The sequence below is a fragment of the Periplaneta americana genome, chromosome 5 (genome assembly GCF_040183065.1).
Source record: "Periplaneta americana isolate PAMFEO1 chromosome 5, P.americana_PAMFEO1_priV1, whole genome shotgun sequence".
Taxonomy (NCBI): Eukaryota; Metazoa; Arthropoda; class Insecta; order Blattodea; family Blattidae; genus Periplaneta; species Periplaneta americana.
This window is the reverse complement of record NC_091121.1, coordinates 17,583,955-17,609,716: the sequence shown is the minus strand read 5'-3', so window position 1 is coordinate 17,609,716 and position 25,762 is coordinate 17,583,955. Positions and strand designations below refer to the sequence as shown.

The 25,762-nt window shown below is 34.9% G+C and overlaps 2 protein-coding genes across 2 annotated transcripts; both read right to left on the bottom strand.

Moving 5' to 3' along the window:
- Window positions 1-1,354: 1,354 nt before the first annotated feature.
- LOC138699488 (uncharacterized) lies at window positions 1,355-8,178 on the bottom strand. The gene is made up of 2 exons (XM_069825411.1): window positions 7,920-8,178; window positions 1,355-4,135 (listed from the first exon to the last, which is right to left on the bottom strand). The coding sequence occupies exons 1-2, from the start codon at window positions 7,947-7,949 to the stop codon at window positions 3,839-3,841; spliced, it is 327 nt and encodes a 108-aa protein (XP_069681512.1). The 5' UTR covers window positions 7,950-8,178; the 3' UTR covers window positions 1,355-3,838.
- A 12,708-nt stretch (window positions 8,179-20,886) lies between these two features.
- LOC138699489 (uncharacterized) lies at window positions 20,887-25,500 on the bottom strand. Its single transcript, XM_069825412.1, has 2 exons — window positions 25,422-25,500; window positions 20,887-21,400 (listed from the first exon to the last, which is right to left on the bottom strand). The coding sequence occupies exons 1-2, from the start codon at window positions 25,437-25,439 to the stop codon at window positions 21,137-21,139; spliced, it is 282 nt and encodes a 93-aa protein (XP_069681513.1). The 5' UTR covers window positions 25,440-25,500; the 3' UTR covers window positions 20,887-21,136.
- Between the last annotated feature and the right edge of the window lie 262 nt (window positions 25,501-25,762).

Genomic DNA, 25,762 nt, shown 5'->3' with positions numbered 1-25,762 from the left:
TTTGTTTTCTTTTTGTTGGTTTTTATTTCTTCTTTTGTTTGTTTGATTTTTCTTTGTATTTTTTTGTTGTTTTGTTTTAGTTTACTTATTGTTCATTCTCATTTCTTTATGTTTTTGTTTTCCGTTTATTGTTTTTTTATGTTTTATCATTTTTGTTTTTTGTACATTTTTATTTGTTTGTTGATTTTCATCATCATCATCATCATCATCATCATCATCATCCTCACTTATTCCATACACTATACTTACATATTCACTCACCCTAGTACACGATATAACTCTCCACAGACATACATCATGCACAGCGTGGCCCGCCGAACTGGTGTGCAACTTGAAAAATGGCTCACAGTCCTACCATCTACCCGCAATGTGGAGAACCCGAATCACGGAAGTGAAGTGGGTAGGCATTGGATATACACATTATTTGTTTGTTTATTTTTTATTTCCTTATTTATTTATGTTTTAATTTCATTATTTGTTTATTCATTACTTATTTACTTCTTATTTTTTATTTTTGGTTATTTATTTCTTTATTTTTTATGTATTTTTTATTTTTATTTATTTATCTTTTATTTCTTTATTTTTTATTTCTTTGTTTTTTATTTTCATTTCTTTATTGTTTATTTCTTTACTTCTTTATTTTTTATTTCCTTACTCCTTTATTTTTATTGCCTTATTACTTATTATTTTATTTATTTATTTATTTATGTTTTATTTCTTTATTATGTATTTCTTTTCTTCATTCATTCATTCCAGTAAAGTTATAGCCATCGCCATCAGCCTTTCTCTTGCGCACCACCAGAAATGCAAATTTAAGAAAAAAAATCGTTCTAAATTTTGTACTTGTTGGGACATCCGAAACGTCATACTTACCCATTCACCCACACTCGGGGAAGGATATAGTTCGTCGTTAAAGTAGTTTTAATGTGGAACGTTTATGTTCGAGTGTTAAATGAATAATTGTGATGAAAATTTCAACATCTAACGTCAGTTGTTTAGCAAAGCATAATTCATATTATGAAACATAGTAATTCCATTTTACTCCACTTTCAATCATATTCACAATCCTTATAAATAAACAATTCGTTAAAAATATAAATATTACAATAACATCCAGTCGAGAACATAAACGTGTCAAAAAATTACAGAGATCTTAAAAATCCCCTATCACTTTTTTTTTTTAATTTAGGCTAATTTTCTCGCCGTCAATGTGGCCAACATCATTATCAACGATTTGATTACCAATCATGTGATGTTGATAAGAATTCTAAGCAAATATCGTTGCTAACAGTAAATACTGAAACTATAGTATGACTCTTAGGGTACTGTTGGAAGATATTCACAAATACAGATATCATCTTTGTATAATTTATTTACAATAATAGTTACAAACATATTAGTATAATGGCAAGAGAGTTTTTGCGTAAAAACATTCGTCATGGTTATTGCCCTTAGGATAACCCGTGATGTTATATATTTGGTATGAAATATCTCTAACTATTTTTAAACATCTTTTAGTAATTCGGCTACAATATCACTGGCTAAAGACTAGTAACCGGAAGTTCATGCATTTATATATATTACAGTATGTTCTTTTCCAGGGCATTTGTTATGCTTTTAATACTTAATATGAACTGTCAGTTAAGTCAATTAAATATAATAGGCTATACATCTTTTCATTTCTTACAAATGTATAATTTATTTTCACTGTTTTAATATTTATACAATATATTAAGAATTGCATTTTTTTCACATGGAGAACTTCACTTTATATATTATACACAACACTTGTGCTAGAAAAAGAAAACAAACAACATGGAATTTGTTTCCGATTAAATTGAATAAGTTTATGATGTCAGATCAGAGTTTGATGGATAGCAGAGTGGAATTTATTGAATTTTAGAGGTTTGGTGTGATGGTTGAGAGAATTATGGAGCAGTAAATAACTCTTGCGGATGATTGTTTTTATATCCGGAACCCAAAGATCAGAATGAAGAGTTGTAGAGTTTTAATATTTTATTTTATTTTGTAATATTTACTATCGATCACTTTCATTTTCTGCAGAGTTCCCGATTGTCTGTAAATACTATTGCATTTGTATTTTTATTATTTCCCAGGCGAATAATTGAGTTAAAATAAGGAAACAGACGACTACAGACGAGGTTGGTTATACCGGATATAAAGAAAGAATGTAATCCAGCATATGAAACATTTAATTATTATAGACTAAACGGAAAACGATTTGTGGGCCGACTGAAGAAGATAACTCTTGAACTATTATAGACGATTTCACGTTAAGAAAAAAGCATTGAGCATACGAAGCTATTCCATCAAATGACCAGTTGCCATAGAAACGGCTACCTACCACATAGCTTGTATAATGTGTTAGGCAAGGTCCATAAAACCAATGCTTTTTTCTTAACGTGGAATCCTCTATACCAGTGATGTCAAAGCAAGCGCATTTTTCTGACCTTGACGTCGTGCGCGGGCAGCAACCGCTAAGTACAGAAAGAGGAAGGGTTGTGTATATGAATGAATAAGCAACCTGTTGGATTAAGAAAACAGTGGTGCGCAAACTTCAAACGGAACGTGACATTTTATGTCGTTATTTTTATATGGCTTCTTTCTGTTTAATATTATCTATATTGTCTGTAAAACAAAAGTACTAACACTGATTTCTTAATATTGCACTTGTGTTTTAAATCTTAATAACATAGGTCTAATAGAGAGATAAGAAGGAATTCAATAGTAGTATAATATTATAGTGGATGAAACACATCATTCATAAAGAAAGCGATATTCCAAAGAAAGAGATTGAATATGACATGATAAGTTGGAATTTATATTGATGGTATCTTTAGCCTTACAAAGGTAATCAATAAACTAATGAAAATAATATTACAATACAAAGCAAAGTTACCTAGGTACTGTATCTGTTTTAAGTGTAACTAATAGGCCTATTACATAACAAAACTCTTATCGCATTATGCTTTTAAAGTGATATTTGTGAGCAACTTCCTATCATCAGAATATGAAATTATTTTCTCGAAGCTATAGAGCTGACATTTTTACAACACATGGGCACGTATCTTTTGCTTATGATGTAACAGTAGTTTCTTTGTTAATTAATTTCCTTACAAATAATTTTCATGCGAATATTTTCAAAATTTTCAATACACTATCTTCAGTAATACGTATATACGGTATATTAGATTTACGAAAACATTCTGTAAGGCTACTAAATAAATAGGCCTATACCTGAAAATTTCACTTTTCCATACGAAAAGTTGAGAAAATATTTCTTTTGAATAAAAAAATCAAACTTGTGAAAAATGAGCATTAAAATTAAAACTTACATTCTTATAATGCACTTATACTTCTCAGGCAAATCTAAAAATTAACATGGATACAGTTTTAATAAGTTCTCTTCCCTTTATCTATTGAATCAGTGCTGGCCATCCCTGAATATAGCTCGACCAAGCGGCATATACCATCTCTTTCGTCTGTCTCTTTCCTTTCCGCTGTAAAGCGCTCAGGCTCTCCTGGGCTCTAAAGCGCGCGCTTGCTCCTGTGGGCATCAATTGACATGCCTGCTCTATACAGTCACAATAGTCTACAGAATCTAATGTTTGAAGCTTGAAATTGTAAATGAAAATGATGATGATGATGATGATGATGATGATGATGATGATGATGATGATTGAATTAATAGAAATGACAAGAAATGTACATTACAATGATTTAAACTAATATTAGGAATAGCACTTGCTGAACTCCACACCCGACTGCGCATATGTCAAGGTCACGTAACCAATTAGATGGACAGATATGTTCCAGCTCATTTAATGCCGTCGTTGACGTGCGGGTAGCCTTCCCGCCGGTCTCTCTCGATCTGCTCGCGCTTTCTCTCCTCGGGATATCCGTCGTCCCCTTGTCCTAGTCGCGCGATGAGCTTCTCCCCGTGCAACCCATACTTCTGCTCAAACTCCACGCGCCTTCGGTCCGCTACATCGGGGTCGAACCTCCAGGACACCACTTGGAAGTTCTCTGGCGCCCCTGCCAAGTTGTTCTTTATCAGATATCTCAGAATCATGCTCCAAGTAGGAAGCGGAGATACCAGCAGCACGAGTACCACCTGCAGTCAGACACCCGAAACTCAATATTATTGACTTTTTTTTTTTCGACTTCGATAAACCTACAGAATTATAGTCGCGACGCTGTTATTCTCGGCGTGACTCCTCCTCTTTGCTTACGTCTTAGGAAGTGAAGGTTCTATAAAGTCTAGGTAGGTAGGTAGTATCGTTCGCCATTTTTGTTCTTTCGTTGCCGAGCTACCATACGAGGAATCTATTTGCCACACCGTTAAACATTATCATGTCGTAGCTCCTATGATAATAAATCAAACGCACTGTATTTCAGCAAATAATTGAGCGGCAATTGACGTCTTCGTGTGCTTTCTGTGAACGTCAACGAAAGAGCCAAAATGGCGGGCGATTATATTAAGCATTTATCGAGCCTTAAGAAATGAATAACGTCTTCATAACCAAATCACAAGACGCACACGTTTAAATGTAGCCGACCTGCAACGTGATTGGCTGCCGGAAATTAGAGCGACGGGACTATAACTAGTACTACCAGTTTTGATTTTTGAAATGCTAGCGGTCTTATACAATTTTTGTAAAATAATAATCTTTGACGCTATTTTAAATTTTTAATGCTGAATTACTCGAAATAGTTTGTATTGGACTTTCTCAATTCCTAAACGCATAACAAGAGATTTTAAAATCCTATTGATTGCGTGATTACGCCCTTATTTTTAAATATCAATATTTTCTTAATCTTATATTACATTTAATTTCAACGAGAACAGTATGAGGATTAAATGTATTTTGCTCGCGATCTGTTTGCATCCATGATGAAGCGATATTGATTCATATTCCTTCTATTTTTACAATATTCTCCTCATACTGAAATTTTCTGCAAACAGATATCTGTATAGGTTTTACTAAAACAATTGACTCGTAGGTACTGAATGGTAACAAAATCAGTAAAACAGTTTAGAAGAAATCTATGTGCACAGACACGTCCTTCCTAGAATCACTTTCGGTGCAGAGACTGAGAAAGTGTGTACTTCTGTAAAAAAAATTATATACACCAACACATCATTTTCGTTTTCGGCTTTATTGCTTCTCAAATGTTTTCTCTTAAATCTTATGCACTTGTTAGTTTTATGGAATCAGTCGTCTAAGCACTACACCCACTTTTCTAGACGCACTTCAGACACCAGTTCGCACATTTTCTTCTTGATGGTTTGGAACAAGAAGTCGCATGATTCAGATCAGGACTATAGGGCGAATGAGTAATTAATTTGACATCTCAAGTGACCAAAAAGTGAACTGTCTGTTTCTCAGTGTGAGACGATGCATTATCATGGTAGAGGATGTTAAGGTTTCGAGGTCAGTCTGCATGCACTTTTTTCTAAGACTGTCGGTGATATATCACTCGACATTAACCGTACGATTACAGGATCAGAGTGACGAAAGAACGAGGCAACTATCTTCCTGTCAGAGCTTCGGACTTTCTTCGTCTGGGAAGATCCATTGTGCCGAATGCCGTTTACATTCTGGCTCGTAAGAGCAAGTCTATGTTTCGTCACCTGTTACAGTGTCAAAAACAGAATTTCACCGGCGTCGATTAAATACTTAAGCATTTCCGTGCACCAATCAGTACGTGTTTGATAGCATCTGTCAAATTATGAGGAATTCACCGAGCACACATCTTCCTTACAGAAAGGTGATTGTGGAGGACATTTTTATTGCACTAATATCTTTTACCAAAAATCTTGGCGTAGGTGATTCGATTATCTTCTCTAATCATTTTATGCACATACGTCGCTATTTCTGTCGCCGGTCCTTGTAGCAGATCGACAGATTGTCGCAAATGTAGACATCCACGTTTGAATTCTGCAAACCGATCATAAACAGTCCTTGCTATTGGTACTTAATCTTTAAAAGCATTCTGAAAATCGTTGGATACATTCTTTTGGAGTCAATGACGGTTTAAAATAATGAAAAATCATACCCTGAATGTCTTGTAACTTAAATCCATCAATTTGATAAACTGTTAACTTCAACAATATCTAGCCGTTAAACTTGGAGATATTTTTTGGATTTGTAAACAGCAGTTGTTTTGGAAATTGAATTGCATTTATTATATCGAAGAACAGTGAATCTAGTTTATAGCTGTACATATCAACTTCAATATCTAGCAACTAAACTTGGATATATATATATATATATATATATTGGATTTGTAAACAACAGTTGTCTTGGAAACTGAATTGCTTTTATTATCGAACAATAGTGAATCTAGCTTCTAGCTATACATGTCAATTTCAACAATATCTAACAGCTAAACTGGGATATATTTTTTGGATTTGTAAAGAACAGTTGTCTTGGAAACTGAATTGCATTGATTACTATCGAACAACAGTGAATCTAGCTTACAGCTGTACATATCAACTTCAACAATATCTAGCAAATAAACTTGGATATATTTTTTTGGATTTGTAAACAACAGTTATCTTTGAAATTGAATTGCATTAATTTATTATCGAACAACAGTCAATTTAGTTTATAGCTATACATATCAGTTTGCAGAAATTTTTAATATGATCCGCATATGAGATGGATTCGTCCAATAGAAATATCACCATAACCATCCCAATCACTATCATCGTAACCACAACCACAACTATCACATAACCACGCCACAACTATCACCATAACCACACCACAAATATCAACATAACCATCGCAACCACTATCACTATAACCATCGCTACCACTATCACCATAATCATCGCTACCATTATCACCATAATCATCGCCACAACCATCACCATAAACAACGTCACAAATATCACCATAAACAACGCCACTATTACCATAACCATCGTTACCACTATCACCATAATCGTCTATATCATTATCACCATAAACATCACCATAACTAACGCCACCACTATCACTATAACCAACGCCACCATAACCATCGCTACCACTATCACCATAATCATCGTTACCATTATCATTATAACAATCGCCACAACCATCACCATAAACAACGCCACAAATATCACCATAACCAACGCCATCACTATCACCATAACCATCTCCATCACTATCACCGTAACCAACGCTACAACTATCACCATAACCACGCCACAAACATCACTATAACCATCGCCACCACTATCACCATAACCATCGCCACCACTATTACTATAACCATCGCCACCATCATACTATTAATACTTAATCATCACTAATACCACTTACATCACTATACTCACTACCCCTATAATCATCATCATCATCATCATCGTCATCATCCTGAAAGTGTTAAGCTACATTATTACAATCTATTTGTCAACGATCTGTGACTAATTCTTTAGCAGTCTGTGACAGAATAAATTTTGGGATTTCCATCGTGAAACAGGTGCTGGCAGATGAAGCCATTGAGAATAAATAAGTACCAATAGGAACTGAGACTCAGAATGCAAACTAGTTTTGGTAATAATGACTAAAAATTAAAGGCTGTAAAATATTTTGATATTCCTATCATGGCATAATCTTAACCAAGAGCTTTTCTGTAGGAGTTGGTAACGGGTCCAATAGGCAAATTCCTATTTTATTGCACTTCCCGATAGTGGAACATATACTGGCTTCAAAACGTCTGACGTTTCTACAACTAAGGCGCGGTTCAAAAACCATAATTTTAGATCTCTTCCAACACCGTACAAGTCTTAAATAATAGAAGTGCAAACAGGGCGATGTCCTCGAAAACGGATTTTTAACTTATTTTCGCGAAGTTGACACTGGATACCGTCCGCACGTGGTCGGCCGCTGTTTACTCACCGCAAGCAAGGTCCTCGATGTCCTGACCATCGTAGCTCCGCGACGGAACTGCAGAGAAAGTCCGACCGAAGCCTAGAGACGTGGGTTGCGCAATTCTGGGTTATGAAAGGCTTTCCAGCTCGATATTACCCAACGATCACGGAGTGGGGCGGGATATCTGCTGAATTGCTCGTTACCACATCGAGCATGAACTGTTCTCCGAGACTACGAGTGGACATGGATTGAAATCCATTTTGGGTTGATTCTCTGGTGGAAATTTTTATTAGAAGTTTTCTCCAGCTGAAAGACAAATCTCAGATAATCAATGCCGAATCCTCGAATACAAAGATTAATATCACCAAAATTTTACCTCACTATCACCAATTCCACTGACATTATTATAGACTCGAAGCTGATAAAGCGTGACTAAAATCTCTTAAAAAAAGTGAGTTACTGCAAGTCGAACGAACTTGGAGTCAATCGTAGTCGGAATACGAGCCTTGGAGTCACAGTACGAGTCGCGGTCGTGGGGCGGCTGATTCTCGTGGGGTCGCGGAGTCGCAATATGAGCTGCGGGATCATGGAGTCGCAGTGTGAGTCGTGAAGTCGTAATCTTGGCATCGTTTAGTCGTAGTAAACGTCCGGGTCGTAGGGTTGCGAAGTCGCAGTATGAGTCGTGGGGTCGTGGGTTCGCGAAGTTGCAGTATGAGTCGTGGTCATGAGGTCGCAGAGTTGCAATATGAGTCGTGGGGTCGTAGGTTCATGGAGTCGCAGTATGAGTTGTAGGATCGCGGAGTCGCAATATGAGTCATGTGGTCGTAGGATCCCGGAGTCGCAGTATGAGTTGGGTCGCTGGTTCAAGGGTTGGAGTCACAGTGAATAAAAAGTATATTTCGACTGAAAGTTGTATAATAAAATTTTCGTAATCGTTTTCCTTCCATACTAGCCGCCGCGCTGACAGTTTTGCACTTCATATTCAATGTTGCTTTGAGGCAGGAAGTGTGGAAATATACCTTCGAAAGTTTGTCTCGGATACCTATTTTAAGAATAGATTTCTGTAGCGCATTGCCATAAACCGTTAGACGTGTATTAATATAGACTGTAAGTTTAGAAAGTAAAATGCCGTTTGAAGCAATGGTTATGAAATGTCTTGGGTATCATTTAGCATCACAATAGGTTTACCATTGAATTGAATTGAGCCTTTATGAACGTGACGGAGCCGAGTCGAAGTTTTTGTCTCCGTAGGGTAGATGTTAACAGGTGATAAATGATTCACTGCTGTGGTGTAGGTTCAGAAATAGTTCTTAACTGAGTTGAATTATAGGCCTATAACTTAATTACAAGAATAGATGCTTTATCCCATAACTGAAATACATAACGTTATAATATTTTGACTTTGATGTTTCAACGCTGTTCCTTTACACTTTTTGCACTCATTAGATTTATCTTTGTCCATTTGATATTCGTTTATTGTACAGAATGTGACATAAGTCACTACTCCGAAAATAAGTACAGATATAACATAACTTACGTGAATATTATAATAATGCAACTTACATGCATATGACTATTCGTGCTGGTGAAAGTGTTCGCCATAGTCTTAAGAAATTAAAATAAGCTACGTTTCGAATCGTATACCACTCAGTAATTTTACGGAAAGCGTACCAGTCTATCGGTGGCGACTTCTATCGCGTATTGTGTATTTACTGAATGCCTATTATTGTATTTATAATCTATAATAACTTATAAATTTAAAAATATATATTTGTAATTTTTGCATTAATTAATAACGAGCTTCTACAAAAGACCTTTCCGGCTTTGGAGACATGTAATTTAAGTTCTATGAATCTGAGGTACATGAAAATAGTACCAGTGGAAAGAGAAACTCAAAACGTTTAGTTCATTACCTTAAAGATGTTCATTGTCTTCCTCTTGGTAACAAGGCACACATTAAGCCTATAGTCAAGTTCCACGTAGGTACGCGGATTTTCCGATACCCAGATTCTGAGGTTATATCTGTTTACCTTACCAGAAAGATGAAAAGTGGCTTTCAGAAAACAACACGGAACGAATAAATTCATAATTGTTTTCAATTAAAGTTTGTATACTTATGCAAAAATTTCTTTGTAGCATGTTGTCCTCTGGTTTTAGGGCTTGCAGCAACTGTAGTCGGTACCGATGAAATTGCAAACCGCTTGCGAAGAATCTTGCCATAAAATCAGTGTACCATTTACGGATTTTAAGCCCACTGGATGGATCTGCACCAAAATTTGTTCGGTAATGCCGTTGCCCATTAATAACCGACTGGTTCACATGAAAATTAAGCTCTTCTGTCCTAATTTAATTTACTGGTCTGACCCAATATTTTGGGTTTGCCTTGCGACACAGAATAGCTCACAATAAAATTGAAAATGAAAAATTATATAAACAGGTTTCAGACAAAAGTGATTAAGACATATGAAAAAAAAAATAGAACCAAGTATAATTTAAATTTAATGTACACCATAAAGATGCTGCCGAAATATCGCTACAGAAAATTTTATTATGGTGGTGACGATGGCATCTTGAAGATCTCTCGTCAGCTTGTATTTTTTCCTCCACTTTACAAAGGCTTTCGGGATGGTGCCTCTCGCTCCGAAGAAGAGACCGGTAACTGTGATTTTTTCTATGTTGTATTTCGCAGATAGGTACTTACTGAATCGTGGGCTCGTAGATTTTCTTTTTCTCTTCGTTCACTTCAGATGGTTGAGTGGCTGAGATTTCAAATCTGATTGTAGGATCAATTATTTCGGCTGTCTGTTTATTCCTATTTATAGCTACGATATCTCCCACCATCAGCAATACAATGCACTTCCACGTGAACGTCTAGATTTTTGGATCGAAGTGCATCTGCGATCATAGAACGTATGATGTTGTGACGTTTTATTCTGAGTACTTCTCCCTGTGGGCAACTCCCAAGCACATGTGGTAAAGTTCCATACTCACTGCAGTGCAGCCATTTCGCCTCAACAATGAACAAATTTATGTGCGCTACTATAAGGCAGTATTATCAACTAGGAAAACAATGTTGCCACAACTAAACTTTTTGAGTTTCTCTTTCCATTGGTGCTATTTTCATGCACTCATATAACGTAAATTATTACATGTGTTCGAAACCGGAAAGGTCTTTTGTAGGAGCTCTGTAATATATTCGTACTATATGTGAACATGTTTCAAAAAATTATTTTAAATGCCGAACTATTTCTGGTTTTCATTGCAAATATTCTGAGTTAAAAATAGCCTCCAAGTCCAGGAATGTAGTCACTACTCTTACCGAAATATTAATGGAAGCTTAATTGAGTAGTATGTACTAGCATGCATTGTCATGAATCCATTTGTTGCGCGTGAGTAAATCAAAATCTGATGTATTGTAACTTTTAACATTCAATTAAGTGTCGATTTTCCTAAGTGTGAAATTAATAAAAATATATTAGTAACTAATTTTAACACATATACATATGTATCTTGTTTTTGCTTTATTTTCGAGGAAAAAAATTGTTTTACAGTATGTGAAACAATTCATAGCGTGTTTTGGGAAAGCTATTGATATAATTTTCAATATGCTCAGTGAATTTAAGGGAGCAGTGTATTATGATAATAAATGATTGAAAGACTTTTAGTTTGTCAGATTGGGTTATATAAAATATAATCCTGTCGTCTAAATACATGATTTATACTATTCCTATTGTCGATAATATTATATTAATAATCCATTTTCCTTCATGTTACGATGTGTTAATTAGCGTATAGGCATATTAATTTAAGTTTATTGATCAGCGTGTTTAGTGATACTTGGCTAATTAAATTTAATGACTGACTTGAAATGTTACAACTTTCTCATTGCTGACATTGCGGAATTTATTGCCGCCGACCTTTGACACGTCGAAACAAACGTTCCACTCATTTCTCCACCTCTGTAGGATGCACTATTTGCCTGAACCTGAAAAGCAGTAAACATAATCAACTATTAACTTCATAGACAATATTTGTGCAGTGATATGAAGTTTACACAACCATAAGATGCGATCCAGCAGGCAGTGGTAATAACAAGAACTTATCAGTTGCCTATTCGTATGTTAGAAAGAATAGTTTAAATACATGTGGAAAAAGAGAGCGTAGATTAAAGTGATACGGATACTTGGTTAGATATTATCTCTAGCCAATAATCTCTAATTTTGCTTGTTTTGTCTAAAAAAAACAAGTTTTGTGCAATATTTCTGGACTGTTTTGTTTGAAATATATCAAATAATAACCCTCTGAATTTAATGATATTACTTCCGGTTCACCCTGTATACTCTCGATTTAGTGTCAATTTGTAGAAAATTAATTACTGTACATATTATATTTACTCCAACTGTAAAATGTGTAATATAGCTATAAGAAGTCAAATTACATAATTTTATAGTATAGAGAATATCTTTTGTGCGAGATCGTGCGTATTTGCTTGTTTTCCGCACAGAACCAATACGCGGTAAGTGTGAAATACCACATTCAGTATTCCCAACGTAACACACATAACAATTTCCCTCTTCTTACCGCTTAAGCGCGACATTCATTTTACTGCTTTAGGCTTTTAACATATTATTTTTAGAGAAGTTTAACATAGTAATAATTATAAATTGGAAACTTACCACTGCAATTTCACCTAAATTGCAATGTTAATTATTGTTTTTAAATATTTGCAAAAATTAAGTAAAGTCTACTACTCCACGAAACTTATTGCATTCCTGATACAAGTAACATTAAGGAAGCCGTGAAAAAATCAACAAGATTCCAGATGCGGATGTTATTACTGCAATATGTTATATAAATAATATTGTTAAAATATTAAAATGAAAAATAAATCATTACATAACCTTACCGTTTGTTTTAAGTTCGCATTTATAGACTGGGGGAAAAAAAGACAGACGTATATCACGGCCTGCTGGAGTATAGTAAACACAGAAAACATTTTATAGCAACAATGTTGAAGAAAGATATTTTGGTTTTCCGAAGTTGCCGTCATTAAACAGAGATTTCATTGCAACTAATTAGAAATTCGTCTTTCAGGTATGTAATAAACGATCTTCGCACAAAATAATGTACGATACACGAGCGGTATGTTTGTTTTCATGTTCTCTGAAATTAAAAAAGCTCAACTATGTTTCGCTTTTTCAATCTTTTCCTCGACCATGAAAACTTCAACATACCGCTCTTGTAACGTATATTACTATTATGTGAAATGCAGCGATGAAAGCTTAGATTTATACATAGTAAGGGATTTAAGTATTTCTTCAAGAAAATAAATTTATTATGTACAGTGTATCATTCGTAAGATGATAAAGGACCTAGATTATTACGAAACTCGTAAGAAATAAAAATGTTAAAATATGTCACCTTCGTGACATTTATTTTGATGAAGTGAAATGACGGAAAAGACAAGGTGAAATGGATAGTACTGAATAAGGATGTGGAGAACCTCGCGAAAATTCTCATTTTGTCACAAGTTAAATCTAGTCAGTGCCGATAGAATTTACTTCTTGGTATGCATGTTCTTCCTGCCTGGACGTAACCTCTAATCACGTACGTAACCCACAACGCAGCCCACAGAAAGCTGTTGTCGCTGTTACGTGCGGTGAAAAAGCAACAATGTAACAGTCAAGATTATTATGTAATGGCATACGTGACTTTTTGAACCTCAACGATTCTGGGAAGACTTCTTGCATCAACGACTGTAACTTACTATATGCATAATTAAATTCCTCAATTTTGGGCGCACTTCTCTCAGAAGTTATAAAAGATACAAATGTAGAAAAAATAGGGCATAACTATATAACATACTTTTATGTATACAACTGGCTAAATAAATTAAAAATTCCACTGAGCGATTAGCAAAAATAAATTCATTGATAACATTTTTTGCATTAAGAATTGCTACAAATTATATTTTTATTTTTCATGAAGATAGGGCTAAAAGAGGAAATAAAATCATATTATTATTTATGCTCGACCATGCCGAAATGTAGTAATTATACACCTGGTAGCAGACCTTTAATGCATGTCATTAAAGTACACCTACTCATTAAAGGTCAGGTCTTTCAGCCAATGACGACTCAGGTTACAACTGTTCAGCCAATGACAGGTCAGCTTTCTACCGTTATAAAACCGCAAGTATCGATTATTCTCGGATATGCAATCGAAAGAGAATTAGCGAAAAGTCACGGAGGCTGGAAATCCAATACTGTCGCAGAAGGTTATGTTCTGTTACTATAATAATTAGCGTTAATTGTAAATAATATTCAAATAAATTCAATTCGTCATCTCGTTTTTCAATGTCTAATTTAATTTCAATGTTATCTCTGTAGGTTCTTATGGCCTAGCAAGGTCAATGTGGACATCTGTTCCTCGGAAAAAATCAATACTTTCGCGTCTGCGCACATCTCACAACATACGGGACATTGCTCAAAAATTAATATCAAGTTAGAAATATGGTCGAGCATAAAAAGTCGTATGAAACTCGCCTATAATGGTAATTAAGAAGCTCGTATCAAAATTATGAAACTCGCTTGCGCTCGTTTCATAAATATCCATACTCACTTCTTAATTACCTTCATTATAGGCTCGTTGCATAATGTACTATTTACACATTAAACTACCGAAAAACGATAAAACCAAAATTTCATTTTTTTTTTTTTGCCAAATGTCAGTGCACAGACTCCGCTTAACAATAATCGATCAATCTTCTTAATGTATCCAGCTGTTTGCTGACAACATAAAGTCCACTATAGTCCACTGTAGTCTATTCAGTTGTTGTTTTTCACGAGAAATGAGGGGTATTTTGATCGGTGTTCATTATAGATGCCTGTTGCTAGTAGCCAGATTTGGGGTGTAGTCAATATATACTGCAGGGCTGTGTCTTCTGCAACTGGTACTGATGATTTTAATTTACTTCTTTTGTGGTTTATGGAAGGACAGTATAGAAGATTGTGTTCCAGATCTTCATCATGATTATTACACCACAGACAACAATTAAAACGTGAATTATGGAATATAAAATATATAATTCTGAGACATCTTCAACAGCAGAAAAAAATAATTTACAAAATACTTTCTGTACGATAATTCACAAAGCACTGGACATTAGAATCCTTCACTTCTGTTCTTTTGGAAGGGAAGTTAGATAAAAATAAATTTACGGAGTCTTACAATGTGCATTGTCTAGTAAATATGGGTCGTGAATACAATCAGCTGTATAGATTCTTAGACATTTTATGGTCGAAGTAGTAGTAACAGCAGCAGCAGCAGCAGTAGCAAATGAATTATTTTTACAGGCAGAGTTAAGGCCATAAAGCCTTCTTTTCCACTCAAGCAGTATTGGAACAACAGCAATAAAATAGCAGAAATACAGGCACATTGATACTCGCAGATACTGTGGCAAGGTACTCATAAGCTTATTTTCATCTTAATATTCTCGGTCGACGAGTCGTTATGTAAAAAAATCGTCTCTCAAACAGGTTGCTGACGGACGGAAGTGCTCTCTATGACCTGGTGCCCTTTACAGTTTCGAATTTTAAAAAAGGCTGGGGTCGAGTGTCATCGAAAGAAAGCGAAGAGTTTCAAGTTATAAAATTCTCCTTACGAAACACTTCCTTACAATACATTAATCAGACTCCATAGTGAAGCATTTTTATTCGTTTTTGCTGTCTCATATTAAGAGAAAGTGTTATGATAATGCAAAATCGATTGTAAGATTTCGAGGATATACAACACACTGTCGAATACCGATTAAGCAATTTTTTTTTCTCGAACCTACTGTGGTGCAGTCAGTATATATAAAGTAGTTATTTCTCATTACTTATTATATAATATTGATGCTACGAAACTCTGTTCAGGAATTTTATACAAAAATATGTTCCCTACTAATATGGCTTCACATTATTTTGTATTTACCGTGCGTTGCGTCTGCTGTCGATTAGTATTCAGATCGATCTATAATACTGTTTCCGTTTCCTTTCCGGTCATATAGGTATATTTCCTTTGATACCCATTATTTCCTGTTGCCCAAGCAATTGAGTGCGACTGAATTTACTTCGTTACCACTGAAACCGCTACTTTAATGTCCTAGTTGCTTATCAAGTGAGGTCCACCTCGCAGATCTATTTTCCTCGCTCGTCATCGGGGATGCATCGATGTGTGACATAATACACTCAGGGACAAAAAAACCGGACACTTCTATATTTGCTTGTATTTTGTTGCCAATTATTTCAAAATGAAACAAAACCCATTTAAACAAAATAATGTTTCATTTAGCACCTTATACGACAACATTTGAAAAAAAAATCTCTGATGAGAAAATTTACAAAAAATTACAAATGGCGTATAACTATGGCATCGTTTGGTCTAACTGTTTTTTCATTTTATGGTGCCTTAAACATTAAAAACTCTTTTTAGTAACGGGTATTACCCCCTCTGGCTTGAATAACTGCATCCATACATCTTGGCATGCTCTCAATTTGGTTAGCAATGTCTTCTTGAGGAATAAGTTCCCATTCTTCGCCAAGTGCTCGCCTCAACTCTTGTAACGATTCTGGTCTCGGTCGTCTATTCTTAACACGCCGTCCCAGCATGCCCCACACGTGTTCAATTGGGTTCATGTCTGGACTCCTTACTGGCCATGGAAGAACATGGATTCCCACTTCTTGGAGATAATCTCCGACCGCATGGGCAATATGCGGCCGTGCATTATCATGCATTAAAACAAAATTATCGCCTACAAATTGGCCAAATGGCACAACATGATCAGCCAAACATTCATTTATATACCTATCAGCTGTTAGTCTTCCATTTTCAACAAAAAACCAACTCTGTACGAGCATCCGTACATACTCCTGCCCAAACCATCATTCCACCACCTCCATACGGCACATTTTCGGAAATACAACACTGTGAAAATCGTTCTCCCCTCCTTCTCCAAACTCTTTCACGTCCATCAGGTGAGCACAGATTGAAACGGGACTCATCGGTGAACAGAACACAGCTCCACTGTCCATTTCTCCAATCCCTATGATCATTTGCAAAACGCAGTCGTTCAACTCGATGCATCCTGAGAAGTCTGGGACCAGTTGCAGGTCTACTTGATATCAGTCCACTTGCTTTCAACCTCCTTCTAACTGTTTTGGCCGAAATTGGGCGTCCATGCATGTTAACAAATTGCTGGGCTACACTAGTAGCTGGCAGGTTGCGCTCCCTAAGAACTCTCAACACCATATACCTGTCTTCATTTGGATTTGTAGCTCTTGGACGACCCGAACCTGGTCTTCTGGTATATTCTAGGGTCTCTCTATACCGTTTTATGGCATCATAACATTTGCAATGTAACGTACACTGCGTCCATCATCGTAAAGGGCTACAGCTCGAGCCACATCTTCAGGTCGCATCTTGTTTTAAGACAAATGTTACAATCCCACTTAAACTCAGAAAATGTAAAAATAAAGAAATAACGAATGATAACGATAATGAAGCACAAAGTGGTTGAGACAAAATTGTTATAGCTGAGACTCCGAAAGCAAAATTGGAATATTTGGTTGTAATGGCTTGTTTATAAAACAAAAAACAATCAACAATGTATACACGTCTCCATAACAACAGATGGCTACCATAATATTGTATGAGAAGTAATGTTTTGCAAAATACCAGCAAATATTAAAGTGTCTGGTTTTTTTTTTTGTCCCTGAGTGTATTTTTGAATCATCTGATTTATTATTTAACACCAATTCTTTTCCGACTGGTAAAAATTATCTTCTTTTAGTCAGAGTTGTTATTTTCGTCATGCTTTTCTATTTATCACATATTGGGGCTAGTTACATTTACTACAATATTATTGCACGTATATATCTTGCCTACTTTGCTAACAATAAGAAGTATTCACTGATTAACTATTAACTGTTGATATTTGAATTATGGTGTTATTTTACTTTATTGACGAGTTTCGATATTACATCCATCATTTTCTAAATTATAGTGAGTTTCCGAGAATATAGCACGGGAACTGACTAGAATGCTCAATGCAAGTTAACTCTGGGATCTTTGACAGAGTCCTACATACAATTTTTCGCCACTGTGAGCTCTATTCAGAATTCAATGGTATCACTTCGAGCACCTGCGCACAGGAGGACAGAGTTGATAGGCAAGAACTCTATCCAACAGGATGACGTGTTTCATGTGATGCAGCGCTCCAATTATTCCAGCGCAGTCTAGCGGGCATAAGTTGCGACGCCATTCTAAATTGTCTGAAAAAATGTTTTGGCCTCTTCTACCATCCATTAAATTTAATGTACGGACTTTTATGATATTCTGTATCTTAATAAAATCGTTTTCCTCTTTCCTTCATGATTTATCGCGTTTATTGTTAGTGCCAAAGTCTTTGGCCTCTAGTTATCATCCTTAAAAATAATAACCACTGTTACTCCCTGCTGTAGGGCATTCAGTTTGTTTATTTATTAAATGCTCTACAGACAACACTTCGACATCAAAACTGCATTTGCAAGAGTATGAAATTTCAATAATAGACATTATTGCTGTTAAGGGGAGGCAGAGGTGAATATTTCAAAATCCACTACATTTATCCGATTTGTTTGAAATTGATCATGGATACTAAGTATGTTATTAGTAATGGACATACCAAGTTTCAGCTGTCTAAGTACAATAGTTCTGTAAATATTAATAATTTTATAAAAGTTTATATGGTTTGATATAAAATGCTCCATGCACCATATTGTAAGAAATTTTCAATTTTTCTTCTTATTTATATGTTCAGAGAAGGTATATAAATAATAATAAGTATTAGTTTATTATGGGAATAATATAGTAATACAGTTATCTTGGTTTTAATTTCATACTTTTAAGGGCACAAAATAAAAAAACTAACATCGGAATATCAAAATAAAGATAATAAAAATGGAAAAAACCAAATTTTCATTTTTTCTTCAGTTTTGTTCGAAAATTTCACCTCTGCCTCCCCTTAACGGACGCTTAAAACAGGCTCTTGTTCTTGACCCTTCTATCCGTTTCGAAAGGAACCTAAATCAGACCACCGAAGTTGATATTGAGAAGAAGTCTACATATGAACCTTGTCTGCCTTATCTTTCTCAAAAGTACAACGTCCCTCTTAAACAATGGTCTGTCATTGGTTTGCTGTTTGGCAGTAGAGGTTCAATTACAAAATTTACATAGAATTATCTTAAGGAACTTCACATTCCTTTTGATTATGTAATGTCTATTCTTATAAATATTCACAAGGATTCTCTTCAAATATTACATCATCATCTCTATTTCAATTAATCCACTTATATATTCTTTGGTCAGCGGGAAAAGGCATATAAGTGAAAAAGAATAATTTTTCAGGAGAGACTTTCTTTTTAATTTACTCTTAAGTGAATATAAGTACAATAATGAAATAATGAAATTAATATATGTTGGTTAAACTAAGGCCCTTTTCAATTTAAAATACAAGAAATTTTATTATTTCAAAAATTAGAAAAAGTACTAGACTTATGTGATTAGGTACATTAGAAAAATCGACTTTTTTTACTGATGTGCCTTTTCCCGCCGACCAATTATTTGCCTTCAACAATTAACTTTCTTTTTTCTTTAATGTTTCACATCACATTATATTGTACATGTTTATTGTATTCAGGACCCTTGTGGGCACTCAAATTCTTTGAGCTGATGTTTTTAATCTATACTAATAATAAATCTGTAGCCGACATTTTTCTGGTAATTTTCGATTTTCCAAAAATAACTGGTCCTAACATATATAATTAACCACCCTGAAACCGAAAATCGCTTTTTTTTTTAATTTTTGTTTGTATATCTGTCTGTCTATATGTTTGTTACCTTTTCACGCGATAATGGATGAACGGATTTCGATAAAAATTGGAATATAAATTATGTTCGTTGTAACTTAGATTTTAGGCTATATGGCATTCAAAATACATTATTTAAAACGGGGGTTATAAGGGGGCCTGAATTAAATATATCGAAATATCTCGCTTATTATTGATTTTTGTGAAAAATGTTACATAACGAAAGTTTCTTTAAAAATAATTTTCGATAAGTTGTATTCCTTGAAAAATTTTGATGGGACTGATATTTAATGAGATAAATGAGTTTTAAAATTAAAATAACTGCCATCTAAGGCCGTATAATGAATTAAAAAACAAATGACTTCGTCTATAAGGGGCCTTGGACAGCAACAATCGAAAGCTATGAAAGATAGCCTACAGAGAATATTTCTGTGTTTGTATGAAGTAATATCGGAAGCTAAATTAACCGATTTGTATAATTAATTATTATTTCACCATTGGAAAGTGTAGTTTCTCTAGATGGACATAATGCTATAATGTAATTACAGTAACTTCTGATATAATATAATATAATATAATATAATATAATATAATATAATATAATATAATATAATATAATATAATATAATATAATATAATATAATATAATATAATATAATATGTAATATTATATAATATAATTTAAGTTATTTGAAGGGTTCAGAACCATAGTGGGCCAAGCGCCATTTACTGAATACGTAGAAAACAAGGGTTAAAATTAAGTTATTACCATAATTCAATGGAAACCTATGACAAGTAAAATAAAATATACACATTAAATCTAAATGATGTCAGTGTTCATTAAACTATGGTTACATGTAATAAAAATTAAGAAACAGGTTAAAGGAATTGTCATTGCACCAAATGAGTGTCTCTGGACCAAAATGATCGCATTTTAATTATTTGGATGCAATTTAAATTAAGTAACATATTAAACGATTTATCCTTCTATCAAACACGAATGTTCCCTGGATCAAACGTCCTATTTTAATTATGTAATTACTTTATATTTATTTCTAACGGGTGCAGCGGAACGCACGGGTACGGCTAGTGAATAAATAAAATAATTAGAAAAAACATTTTTTTATTTTTCATACAGTATATTCAACATGGCTAAATGCGCAATACTGCTTCAACCATTTGACACCAATTAACTCATTTGACGAATCAAAGTTTCATCTTGAATCTGGTCAAAGATTTTGAAGAATGTAGAAGGTCACAAACATTGAGACTATAAGAATAAGCGAATTTATATTATTTGTAAAGCTGTGTTGATCTTGGTCGGTGAAACCATGTTGAAGTGAAGTATTTGGGTCGTCAGGGCGTAACAGCTCCAAGCCTGACGAGCTGCTCGCGGGAGTAACCGCGTCCCAGTTTGTCAACGAGGGCGGTGCCCCGGGGGCCGAACCTCGCCTGGTATCCTTGTCTGTCCCTGAGGGCGGCGTCGGGGTCAAAGGGAACGCTCTGAACAGCTCTCGTCATTTCAGGGGCGAACAGCGCGTCGTGGACGCCGCCTAGCACATTAAGCACCTCGGCGCGAGCGCAAAGCGCGGTCTGCAGCGCCAATACCAGTGCTGCCACCTGTCAACATAAACCACCATTTCGATATAACAACTGAATAACAGTGAAACTTTTAAGCTTGTAATTTGCATTGTGCGACCCTTAGGCGAGAATGTTCAATTAAATATGTATTATATAACTTTCGAAATGTAGCGAAAATAATGATGACGACGACAAAATAATGAATTAAATGTTGAATTAAATTTTATAGAAGTGATGAAATTCCAGAGAGATTGGCTTTGAATTAATGATGTCGATCTAAATTCTCAAATATATATTTCATGTCTCGATATTCTTAGACTCTTTCTTTTTTTTTTTTTTTTTTAATATTGGTCGACCAGCAAACTTGCTATACAGACCACTGTTAAATTATGGAATATCACATGCAGAATATCATGCTGAAGTTGGCTCTAAAGGCTCCTCTAATTAATTTAAATTAATTAATTAAACATTTTTGTGAATTATGTGAACAAAGATACGATGATTTTCTGTGTTAAATTATGAAGAGTCGTCAGTATCACTAAGAAGGATGTCTTGAGGGAGTTTCCTTTTAAGTCGAGATGGCTGACAAGATCTTGCTCCAATGTTATATGTCCCAGCTCCAGGAACACCAGGAAGTTTGTTGAAGAAAGATTTTGACATTGAATGGATGTACTGTTCTAGTGGAAGAATTCCCAATTCTTGATGCAGTTGTATTCTTAGACTCGAATATTGTTCAATCAAATTTTATACTGTCCGTTTTTTTTTTTTTTTTTTTATAAACAGCTTTCCCAATGACGGGACTGCCTCATTGGACAAAGCATAGTAAACATATTGAGTGAAAAAAAAAGACCATAAAAGAGAAAGGAGGGGAACGAACAAAAGGGAGAAGTAAGTACAGGAAAGATAATAGCATGCATAACAGGCCTAAACATAGTAAACAAACAGATTAGATATTCGAGCAAATTTCTCCCTTTTTAAGAAACAAAGTAGAGATGGTATTTTAAAATGGCAAGTGATCCTCTGATAGCGGCAAGGGAAACATCACGAATGAAGTCTTTGTTCAGCCGGAACTTCTTGCAGAAACTGACAAAGAGGCGAGGTATTGTGCTCCTAGCGCCAACCATTAGCCCAACTACTTCAATGGAGGTGAGGTGATATTTCTCCAAATAGAATGGCACTGTGGGCTCATAAATTCTGCATTTTTCTGCGTGGACGTCAGCGGGCTGTTGTTCCTGTGCCTCGAACCTGACTGTCGGGTCGATAATGTAGGCGGATGTAGAGCCTGGTGGAATGGCAAGCATGTCAATTCGCCGACAGGATCCCTCTTGAGAGATGCCATGGACTTCTCCGTGCAGTAAATTGTAGGGAGAATGATTTTGAATTAGTGATGATGAACTAAATTCACAAATATGTACTCGTATTTAATATCTCGATATTTTTAGACAAGAATTCTTAAATTAAATTTTATATAGGGCTTAGCGATGAAATTCCAAAGAGAAAGATTTAGAATTAATGACGATGAAATAGGCCTATGTATCTAATATCTCGATAATCTAAACTAGAATTGTTCAATTAGATTTTATATAAGCGATGAAATTGCAGAGAGAATATTATTGTGAATAATTAATGGTGAACTGAATTCTCAAATGTGCACTTATTTTTATCTTGTAACTCTTAAGTCGAAGCTATTCAAGTAAATACCAACTTCACGATATCAGTGTTATGGGATTGATGTTTGGAGCAAGAGGAACGATACCCAACTTCTCTTCTCAATTCTGTAAGGCCCTAGGACTGCACAAATCTTTTCTGAACGAACTGGCCCTCTTCATAATTAAAGAGTCAGTCAAACTTTTACGGAACCACGTATATGGACTCTAATTCAGTGTATGGAAAAAAATTGACGCACCATTATCATTTTTCTTTTTCCTTCTTAGCTTTCATTGATTCTTTACTTGAATTTTTTTTTTCTTCTGTAAACTGCCATTGTTTGTTTGTGTATTTGTTTGCCTTTTTTCTTACTCTTTTAGCTCTCATCTTCTATTTTGTTCTTGTATTGTTTTGTATGCTTTGTCTAATGGCAGCCTCTAATTTGAGGAAGCTCTGATAAATAAATAAAAAAACGTGTCGGAAAATATAATATAGACTAATAATAATAGTAATAATAATAATAATAATAATAATAATAATAATAATAATAATAATAATAATAATAATTCAAAACTAAGTTCTCATTTGTGTTTTATATCGTACGATTTTATATTAGACCCATTCAAATAACGAAGGTTGTAATAGTAGTAGTAGTAATAATAATAATAATAATAATAATAATAATATTATTATTATTATTATTATTATTATACTGTGATTTTTAGGTTAGAATTATTCAAATATGGACTAAATGTCGAGGAAATGTAACGAAAATTATTCTTACCGATACTGTAATATTACTGTAGTGGTGGTAGCAGCAAACAAAATTCGAAAATATGAACTATGTATTTTAAATCCTGCTATTTTAGGCTAGTATCAGCGATATACTGTAAGCCTACGTGATCTACATGTCTGAAAATATAACGAATGTGGGAAACTAAAATAGATCAGTTGGAAACGAAAAGTGAAAGAAGATAGATAAATAAACGCATTTCCAAGACAATTTCACTTCTGATGCTCTCTGGGAAGAATAGCAGTTTATTATGTCTTGATTGTTAATGCTCACCAATCAACGAGCTGTCACCAATGCTATATTCCATGGTTGTTAGTATGGAACTGTTCTGATATCATGACCACAAATAAATTGCAGAGATTTCATGGTACTTTGTAAATAGGGATCTGCTTAATGGAATTACTAAAGTCAGGATGTATGCTTAATATGCATGTGGTATAAACTGTATTGCATTTATGATGATGATAATTTGTTTATATTTATTTCGTGACATTATGAGCACATTTTATCATCGTGAAAATGCATAACTGAATGCACCTAAGCAAATAATGACTTTTTCTAGGAAAGAGATTTTATCTGTCCGTGGCAAGTCGTTTATTTGCATTGTGAAGTGGAGGACACAGCGAGAGAGAGCCCTAAACAAGCAGAAGAAGAGATAAGGGTAATCACAGTTATCTGACACTTATCTCGTAGTCCAGACTATCCTCTGTGATATCAGTGACACTTCTAGTAACATCCAGCGTGAAGCCTTGCTAATAAATACAAGATTTAGAGATAGGCCATGTAACAGAAAGTTGAGTCCATAGCACCTCCGGTGACATTCCTTACTTGGTGTTGGCTAATAATATTATTATATTTAATGGCGCTTTCACCTGCGAAAATTCAACGTGGTTGAGAAATGGCCGAACAGTTTTTTTCTAGAGCCCTCTATCGTCAGGGATGGAATTTTTATCCGTGCTGTAACAAGGGCTTAACTTCACTCTCAGGCATTAATAATATCTTCACATTCCAGGTCCCCAAATTCATTTTATGAGCAACATATTGACGCACATAACTTGCGGCTGTATCGCGATTTTTCTTTTACGAAAGCAGCGAGGCTAAGGATCATGTTATAGCTTCTAAAATTTTATTGCCCTAAACCATATCCGAACCGCGAATCTCACGACAGATAACAAGCATGGTAGCCACTAGACCACCGGAGAGAGACATTGTTTTTGAATGAGTTCATCCTTTTTTCATTATAAATCCTCGATTATCGATAAAGACAACTTCTTACGTAATAAGCAAATACGAGTAAAATTAATAGATTTTGCAATGAATGTTCACTTTTCTCCATATGAAACGCCTATTGTAATATATTTTATTGTATTTTGACGTTTTTTCCCGTACACGAAGTGCTGTATATCGTCTTTTCTTTATCAGGGATGCTGAAACCATGTATTTTCGTGAAAATCCCGTACTCTATTTTTTCATCACAAAAGTTTCTCTTTAAATCTCATATAATGAGAAAGTAAAAAGGGATTTGTAGACTCTTAAAAAGAACGGCAGATGAAATTCATTTGGAAGCCACTCCAAAATCTCCCAGAACTGATCACTTAACAATGAGTGTTGAGGACTCACCGTCAAAGCAGGTCTCATCCTGATCCCCTGTCACAACAAACTGAAGAAAGTCATGGCAGCCAATGAAACCTAGGCGTTTTACACACCACCAGCACTATTAATAGGTGATTGCGGTTACTAAATCGGAGAAGTGGCCAGTGGCGGAATTCATCTTGTACTGCTACAGTGCATCAAGGAGCTTTCATAACCTAGAAGTCGGGGAGAGTTTTCTCCCTATTGGGGATTCTGTAAGCTAGGCTGGATGGTGGTTGAGAGATGCCACCAGGTATGGTTAGGTGGCTCGAATAGCTACAATAATAAGGATCTGCGGAACAAGCAGGAGTCACATTTTTGGAGAAACT